The sequence below is a fragment of the Heterodontus francisci genome, chromosome 14 (genome assembly GCF_036365525.1).
Source record: "Heterodontus francisci isolate sHetFra1 chromosome 14, sHetFra1.hap1, whole genome shotgun sequence".
Lineage (NCBI taxonomy): Eukaryota > Metazoa > Chordata > Chondrichthyes > Heterodontiformes > Heterodontidae > Heterodontus > Heterodontus francisci.
The window spans coordinates 83,289,128-83,298,622 of record NC_090384.1 but is presented as its reverse complement, the minus strand read 5'-3'; the positions used below and the strand labels follow the sequence as shown (position 1 = coordinate 83,298,622).

Genomic DNA, 9,495 nt, shown 5'->3' with positions numbered 1-9,495 from the left:
AACAATGGGTTATCTTTAAGGAAGATATGCTTCAGGTACAGGCTAGGAATATTTCAACAAAAGTGAAAGATAGGGGAACCAAGAACAGGGCTCCTTGGTTGACAAGGGAGATAGAGATGATGATGAAAAAAGAGGGTGTATGATGCATGTCAGTTGAACTCATCTGGTGAGAACCAGGCCATATACAATAAGTTGAGAGGGGAGGTGAAGAGGAAAATAAAACTGGCAAAGAGAGAATCTGAAAATAGAATGGCAGTCAACATCAAAGGGAATCCAAAGATCTTCTACCAGCATGTAAATAGTAAGCGAGAAGTAAGAGGAGTGGGGCTTACTAGGGGCAGAGAGGGTAATATATACTTAGAGGCACAGGGCAAGGCTAGTATATTTAATGAGTACTTTGTATCAGTGTTCACTAAGGAAATGGAGGCTGACAAAATATCAGTAGAGGCAATGGATAGGATAAAAATTGAGGGGAGAGGTACTAAATAGGTTGGTAATTCTTAGGGTAGAGAAGTCATCTGGTCCAGATGACTTGCATCCCAGTTTGCGAAAGGAAGTGGGGGTGGAGACAGCAGAAGGCTTGCCATAATCTTCCAATCTTCCCTGGATATGGGGGAGGTGACAGAGGATTGCAGAGTGGCATATGTAACACCCTTATTCAAGTAAGGGTGTAAGGACAGTCCTAGCAACTACAGGCCAGTTAATTTAACATCACTGATGGGTAAGATTTTAGAAACTATAATCAGGGAAAATATCAACGGACACTTAGAGGGTTCAAGTTAATTAAGGATAGCCAGCATGGATTTGTACAAGGCAGATCATGCTTGACCTAATTGAATTTTTGATGAAGTAACAGAGAAGGTTGAAGAGGAGAATGTGGTGGATGCTGTTTATCTGGATTTTAAGAAAGCATTTGATAAGGTACCACATAAAAAAACTGGTCAACAAAACTAAGGCTCATGGAATAGGAGGGTTAGTGTCCAATTGGATAAACAAAATTGGCTTAAGGACAGAAAACAGCAAGTTGTAGTAAATGGTTGCTTTTCAGACTGGAGGAGGGTAGGCAGTGGTGTTCCGCAAGGGTCTGTGCCGGGATCACCGCTTTTTTTGCTATACATAAATGACTTGGATCTTGGAATACAGAATAGAATCTCAAGAGGTGCCGCAAACAGTGAGGATGATATGAACCGCCTGCAACAGGACATAGATAGGCTAGCAGAATAGGCAGAGATGTGGCAGATGTAATTTAATATTGAGAAGTGTGAGGTGATGCATTTTGGCAGAAGGTATAGGGAGAGGCAATATAGACTTAATGGCACAGTTCTAAAGAATGTGCAGGAACAGACGGATCTAGGGGTGCATGCGCACAGATCTTTGAAGATGGCAGGACATATTGAGAAAGTGGTTAGTAAAGCATATGGGATCTTGAGCTTCATAAATAGAGGTATTGAGTACAAAAGCTGAACCTTTCCAAAGCTCTGGTTAGGCCCCAACTGGAGTACTGTGTCCAGTTCTGGTCACCACATTTCAGGAAGGATGTGAGGGTCCTTGAGAGGGTGCAGAGGCAATTTACCAGAATAGTTCCAGGGATGGAGGATTTTAGTTACAAGGTAAGGTTGGAAAAGATAGGTTTGTTCTCCTTAGAACAAAGATGATTGAGGGGAGATTTAATAGAAGGGTACAGGATTATGACAGATAGGCGAGACAAGGGAAAGCGTTTCTCATTAACAAATGGTACAAGAACTAGGGGCACAGATTGAAAGTTTTGGGCAAAAGATGCAGGGGGAATATGAGGAAGCACTTTTTTACGCAGTGGGTGGCAATGATCTGGAACTTGCCCACAAGGGTAGTGGAAGTGGAGATGATCACTGACTTCAAGAGGAAGTTGGATGGCCACTTGAAAGAAATAGACTTACAAGGCTACAGAGATCGAGCCGGGGAGTGGAACTGACAGTATAGCTCCATGAAGAGCCGGCATGGACTCGATCGGCTGAATAGCCTCCTTCTATGTCGTAAATGATTCTACGACTCATTTGGTGCAGAGTATTTTAATAAATCTGTGACTTTCTAAACAGGTTTAATATTCTAAAAATTGAAAAAGCATCTAGCTCTCAAGACATTTTTTTTTTGCAATTTCTCATGATTACAAAATAGAATCTTGGAAATACAAAGATATTCAATTCACAGCATATTCAAATAAAATTTAATAGAAACATAACTTATTTATTTTGGTGCAGAAATGCCAAGGGGCTTCTTGGGATTTAAAAAAAACTAAACTTAATAAACTAAAATGTGAATTGAGAATGTAGCAATAATTTGTGAAGGGTTTCACATTTTTCAGATAGCACATAAAACATGAGTGACCATTCAGCCCCTCGAGCCTGTTCCAATATTCAATTAGACCATGGCTGATCTGCACCTCAAGTCCATCTCCTCCAGCTTCCCCACGTTGAAATCATCTGCTACAATTTTGCCTACTCAATCTATATCTTTGAAACTTCTTGCTCTCATTTGCACAGCTTACTGTCCCTTCCTAACTTAGTCATCTACAAACTCCAACATACAACTCTCTACACCTTCTCGAAGTCATTGATATATATGGTGCAAAGCTGAGATCCCTGGGGAACAGAATTTATCACATCCCACTACAGTACATTCCTACATTTACCTTCTACCTCTCAACTAGTTATCAATTCATGTCACAAGAGTGCCTCCAATTTCATGTGCTTTCATTTTTGCTAATAGTCTCTTCTGTGGAACCTTATCAAATGCCCTCTGGGAGTTAATATAGAAAAACTCCATCGGCACTCCATTTTCCACCACGATAGTTGACCCCCTCAAAAAATCCAACTGAACTAGCAAGGCATACCCTCCATGCTGACTCTCTTTGATAAGTTCATGCTTGCCCAAGTGCTCAGTTACTCTGACTTTTGACAGGAACCTTCCCACAGCTAATGTTAAACTGATGGGCATGTGTCCAATTTTCTCCATCACTTCCTTTTAAAATAATGAAATTGCCATTTGCAGATTTCAAATCCAAAAACACAATTTCCTAATCTTGAGAGCTTTGGAAAATTATAACTAATGCATCTGAATACATTCTAGAAATCTGTTACCTTTACTACTCGTGCTATTCTGCTTCTTCCAGTCTATGTAAAAATTAAAATCTCCCATTATAACTGCATTGTTTTTGCATCATGCTTCCCTGATCTCTTTATATATACCGGGAGCTTGCTGTCAGTAAAACATTGAATAAGCTACAAACTTCATTTTAAAAAAGGGAGAAATGTGGTACTGTCTTTGGAAGGTGCTGAGCACAGGCCAGGAACTTCTTCACAGATTGTAAAATCATAGTAAAAGTCATCTACATTACTCATGTGCATCATCTACCATTTGGTCCAGAGCCTTATTGATAGAGATCTGCTGTCCTGTTGGGATGTGAGATCCAGAATGGGAAAAAAGGAGAAATTAACAACAGACACAATACACCGAATAAATGGCAAATTATGACTGTCACACTTTTGTAGGTCTTGGGCCAAAAGTGTTCACAACTAACAAGTTTTTTTTTTACACTTGTGAACATAAATCTTGTAGCACATTCATACTGCCTTACTTGTACAAATCTAGAGCATAAATGAATGCTGTTCATTGGGGATTCAAACCTCCCCAGCAATAACATCACTGACTGAAAGGTAGTAGCATGTATTAAGACATAGTTTATATTTTTAAATATTCAAACCCATGAAAGCCACTGAATTCACTGGCATTTTCTCAAAAGGAGTCTGTTTTTATTTTGTCATTAATGCCTGCTGTTAGAGATCTAAGTGATGCTCTGCCTTTCTCCCATGCTTCCCAGATTTACTGATGATGGACCAATATCACTTGCATGCATATAAAGGGTTATCACATTTTTAGGAACCATTTTATCTTCAAATGCTCCACATTTGGCTGATTTTCTTGGTGAATTTTGTACTGATAAAAAATTAGGGATGTTAATGAGAGAAATGGAACATGCTCATTTTAGACCCCAGTGTCAGCATCCTGTCAGGCTGGTTGAGCAATGGCCCTCTGCTTTGTCCCAACAGCCGGGAAGAGCAGCCCTCTCCCTCAGTGCACAATGATGACGCTTTCATATTTCCCTCCACAGTCATCCCATTGATTCGTAAGTGACATTATCAGTTAGTGTCTACTGGAGCTTGAACCTAGGAGTTTAGTTTTGACAAGATTTGGATTCATACCCCAGAGGTGAAAGGCTAATGTTTAACTCACTGCTTTGCCAGGTCATCATTCTTTCACTGAGTTTTAAATGCTGGCTATAAAATTTCAAACACCACATCTAAATCTCTAACCTCCATTTTTTATTATTTTCATATTAACAACAATGTGGCAACATTCTTGTTCATTAGCATTTCCATTGAAGTTTACAAAAACACCTGCATATCAAATTCGGTCAGGCATGAGATATTAAGAAACCCCTTGTCAGCTTGATTTTCACATTCTTCACAGTTTTATGGCAGCTCTGAGTTTGGCAGAACGTCCTCGCGGATTTTCCTGAACTTCCTGAAGGTCAGGAGTCAGCACTTTCTTCTGAATGTTTGACCAGTTCAAGTCCCTCTGTTCAGTGTGGCATTCTTCATCCTCCTCCTGCTGCCTTCTAAGTCCTTGTCTAATTTTTTGCCTTGCACTTAGGTTGGGCTTCTCAGACAGGTTAATACCATGCAAAAATCGTTTTACAATGCGGTCTTCAAGTGAATGAAATGTTAATGCAACCAAACAGCCTTGAGGTTTCAAGAACTTGTGTGCTGCTTTAAGCCCTTTATATAATTCATTCAATTCGTCATTCACAAAAATTCGCAAGGCCTGGAATGTTTTAGTTGCCACATGTGCAGGTCTCTGAAGCAGGTCTTTACGTGCGTACATTGCTGCTGCTGGAAATGCTCCTGTGACACCCATAAACAAAAAGAAAAGATTATGTTTCATAAACCTAGAGTGAAAATAAATCTTTGCAATATACACAGCTCTTTCTAAGAAAAACATACAGGATCCATTTTCGGGAACAGAGTAAATAATATAAAGAAATTTGACTTTTATTACACAGATCTGACATACTGTGTGCTGAATATATTGCATATCTAATTTTATTGGTATGGGTCACTTTTTAATCTACTTTTTATATCATTTTTATGGTTTTCTGACCAGTAAAAAGGTGTTGGAGGTACACCATGTTATGAGTTGCAAATGCTAATTGAATTTAAAAACAGGCCAGAGAGCACACACTCCCATTCCTGCTGCACCTGTCCTTAGTCCAGTCATATTCTGCTAAGGTCCATTACTGGTGCCTCTATTGTGCCCAACCTGTTGCATTGTGATTGCTGTAGAGTTCTCGAGTGAAATCAAAATTGGAATATTTAGTCAGCCTCCAACTGGTCAATGCATGCCACTCCCTTCTATTTCTTGAGACTGGCAACAAAGCTATCTTACGCAATGTAAAATGTGAGATTATGGAAAGTGATTGTGTCATCTACCAATTAAAATTCATCATGCTTTAATTTTAACCACAACTGCACTCTTGTTAACCTGCACAGCCACCATTTTCATATCGGCAAATTAGGCAGAATATAAACTGTGGATTCTTAGTTCATCTTACTTTATTTTGAAGGCAGTTCACAACAATGTGACACAAGCAAAAGGCTCATTATTATGACTGTCATGAACTGATCTGAAGATACACAAAACCAACTGGGATAAGAGATTCACTAGAAAACTACTTTAACAAAATCAATTATGCTTTTGCACCACGAGAAAAATGGGGGCAATACACCCTCACTGAATTGAATAAAAGGAAGCACATCAGTTCTTCACTTAAGTTATCTTATTTGTAGTTAACAAAAAGCAATTTTCACGAAGATGAGGTATCCAATAAGTATGTTAAATATTGCATAAGAGATTTAACATAAAAACACAGAATACATTGAACTGCATGACTAGAAACAAATAATTAATAAAACTGCTACTTATTTGTGTAATTGCTATTACTATGCTCAATTTGAAAGGCAACTGTGTGAAAACAATTCCCTCCACACAACAGCAAGAATAGTATTAATAATCCTATTAAAATGTATCAAATTCATTCACACATACAGAACCTTTGCACAGCATTACATTTCCAACACTGAAGGAGTTTTTAGTACCAACAGGTTTGTTTATTTGGTCATTAAGCTTGAGGTGATGGTGCTGCAGAGTAAAAGAAAATTCCATTTTATACTTCTGTACTTATGAAAAAAAATGGATAAATAATGCTATGCAATCACTACTTTTGAAGTTAACCAAACAAATAAGCAATTATTCCATGTGTCAACATAAAAGCTAAATTTTAGTTAGAGAAGTGCTTCTTTTTGAATGTACTATCACACAAAATTTAAGCACTCAAAATTCTTGAATACCTAAATGATATATAACTTTTATATAGGTCACATTTGTATGATGATACAAGAGTTATTACCAAGTACTTTTGAATTTTGAATGCAGGAACTCATTCTTTCATCTATTCAATGCACTTGGGGAGCAGCTCCTTGCCAACACTTAATTAGTCAGGGAGTCCTTGGTGTTTTTGAGACTGAGTTCCTGATTCCAGGCTAGAAAAAGTTTTAAAAGGATTTTGGGAAGCGTTTCCACTGGCCTTGTTGGCTCCTTAAAATTGTTGCTTGATGCAACGTGGTTCCACTAAGGATTTCTCATGCTGTTTTACAGCACATCACGATTTACTGAGCGTATAAAACAAGCGCTCAGAAATCTGCCAGCTGTTAGTGAAGAACTCCACCATTTAAAGACACGCTGCCATATTAATGAAATCCTCATTTTGAAGGCTGTGTTTGACTTGACTAACTGAACTTTGATCATTTTATTGCAACTTTATTTTTGTCTGTTGCTTGGTGTCGTATCCATTTAATTCTATACTCCTTTGGCGCACATCTCCAACAGCAGCATTCCTGCTGCCACTGCTGAGCATGAGTGCTTCATTCAACCTGCCAATCAACAGTGGCATTGAATTAGGTGGGAGATAGGGCATTCCTACATAGAGAGGAGAGGCAGGTGTGCCTGTATGGCAAGTACCTAGCACCCACTCACAAGTGAATGAGGAACTAAACCATATGACCCAAGCATGACTACTTGGGAACTTTGGTACACATTTACCATCGTTGTCCAGGATCGAGCAGGGAGGTAAACCCCAAGTTGTACCATATTCTAGAATGATACCCTCAGATGACATCCAGCAGAGTGAGATTCCTGCCTAGTTAAGGTCTCATTGAACGTTTATGCTACTGGTTCATTTCAAACGACAAGTGACAATTGCCAGATAAGTTGGTCATTTGTTCACTGATACACCAAGCAGTTAACCCCAGCTTTATTTCCCAGGTGAACTTTATCAGTTCCCCAGTGGAAAGGAGAGCACAGCTGGAGAGTTCCCCACCAATAGCAATTGTCATATATCTTTGGCCTCCTTATCTCGAGAGACACTGGGTAAGCGCCTGGAGGTGGTCAGTGGTGTGTGGAGCAGCGCCTGGAGTGGCTATAAAGGCCAATTCTGGAGTGACAGGCTCTTCCACAGGTGCTGCCGAAAAATTTGATTGTCAGGGCTGTTACACAGTTGGCTCTTCCCTTGCGCCTCTGTCTTTTTTCCTGCCAACTGCTAAGTCTCTTCGACTCGCCACACTTTAGCCCCGCCTTTATGACTGTCCGCCAGCTCTGGCAAACGCTGGCAACTGACTCCCACGACTTGTGATCAATGTCACAGGATTTCATGTCGCGTTTGCAGACATCTTTAAAGCGGAGACATGGACGGCCGATGGGTCTGATACCAGTGGCGAGCTCGCTGTACAATATGTCTTTGGGGATCCTGCCATCTTCCATGCGGCTCACATGGCCAAGCCACCTCAAGCGCCGCTGACTCAGCAGTGTGTATAAACTGGGGATGTTGGCCGCCTCAAGGACTTCTGTGTTGGAGATACGGTCCTGCCACCTGATGCCAAGGATTCTCCGGAGGGAGCGAAGATGGAATGAATTGAGACGTCGCTCTTGGCTGACATACGTTGTCCAGGCCTCGCTGCCATAGAGCAAGGTACTGAGGACACAGGCCTGATACACTCGGACTTTTGTGTTCCGTGTCAGTGCGCCATCTTCCCACACTCTCTTGGCCAGTCTGGACATAGCAGTGGAAGCCTTTCCCATGTGCTTGTTGATTTCTGCATCTAGAGACAGGTTACTGGCGATAGTTGAGCCTAGGTAGGTGAACTCTTGAACCACTTCCAGAGCGTGGTCGCCAATATTGATGGATGGAGCATTTCTGACGTCCTGCCCCATGTTGTTCGTTTTCTTGAGGCTGATGGTTAGGCCAAATTCATCGCAGGCAGCCGCAAACCTGTCGATGAGACTCTGCAGGCACTCTTCAGTGTGGGATGTTAAAGCAGCACCGTCAGCAAAAAGGAGTTCCCTGATGAGGACTTTCCGTACTTTGGACTTCGCTCTTAGACGGGCAAGGTTGAACAACCTGCCCCCTGATCTTGTGTGGAGGAAAATTCTGGCTAATAAAGCATGGCCAAACATTCTGAAGAGATCGCAATCAGTTTATTTATCTACTTTTTACGTGTGTTCCTGCATCAGTACTGGCTTCTGAAGTGCTCGCCCTTGTTGAAAGTGTAGAATATCTGCTGCCTACTCCAAAGTTCCTGCATTTTTTAAATGCCACCTCAGTTGGAGGAGCAAACACAGTGTCAAACTGCTGCTCCACAATAGGGATCCGAAGACTCATCCACAATGAATGCCCTCATTCTGACGAATTCCTGCCGATACTGTTAGCACCTTGTTAGCATCTATACTGGTTGGCTGCTGCTGTCCCTACATATTTCTTCTGGACACCCCTTCAGAAAGGTCAGATGGTGGCTCAGGGGAGAACCTAGGTCCTCATGTGTCTTACATCCTGCCATATCTGAGTTCTGGCTACTCTTGCAGGTGACTAGCTTTTTTTGGTGGAGAAAGACACTTGCCTTGCATTGAAATGCATGATAACTGCCATCAAGATGCTCTCAAGCCGATCCCCGAACCTCAGTAGACCTGAAGCAAGAACTCTCCTGTAAATCGGAGCCCAAAAGCACAACAGTGGAAGACAGCGTTGACATCAAGTCCTATGTTATCTATCCTTTTGAGTCTCACCTGAAAGGCACACTGTAGTTGTTATTCACTCCATGGTACTATATATGTTCATAAAACCCTCTTGAATCACTAGATAGATGTTAGAGGAGCACCTTCTGTACATTTTTGACATTTTATGGGATAAGCTCTGAAAATTCTTAAAGGACTGAATGAAGAGCTGGTTATTAAATGAAACTCAACAAGCAGCCCCAGTAAGGTGCACATTTGCAGATCCTGCAGCAGCTACCCAACACCTCCCTTCCCCTGTTGCTGTCTACCTGCTACCACCACCAGGATCGCTTCCTC

At 41.1% G+C, this 9,495-nt stretch overlaps 1 protein-coding gene across 1 annotated transcript in view; it reads right to left on the bottom strand.

The window, feature by feature from the left end:
* Window positions 1–4,345: 4,345 nt before the first annotated feature.
* Window positions 4,346–9,495, bottom strand: part of mettl15 (methyltransferase 15, mitochondrial 12S rRNA N4-cytidine) — a 113,565-nt gene continuing 108,415 nt past the window's right edge. Inside the window, exon 5 of the mRNA XM_068046485.1 lies at window positions 4,346–4,940. Within this exon, the coding sequence (XP_067902586.1) occupies window positions 4,501–4,940 (440 nt within the window). The 3' untranslated portion in view covers window positions 4,346–4,500. The remainder of the gene's footprint in view (window positions 4,941–9,495) is intronic.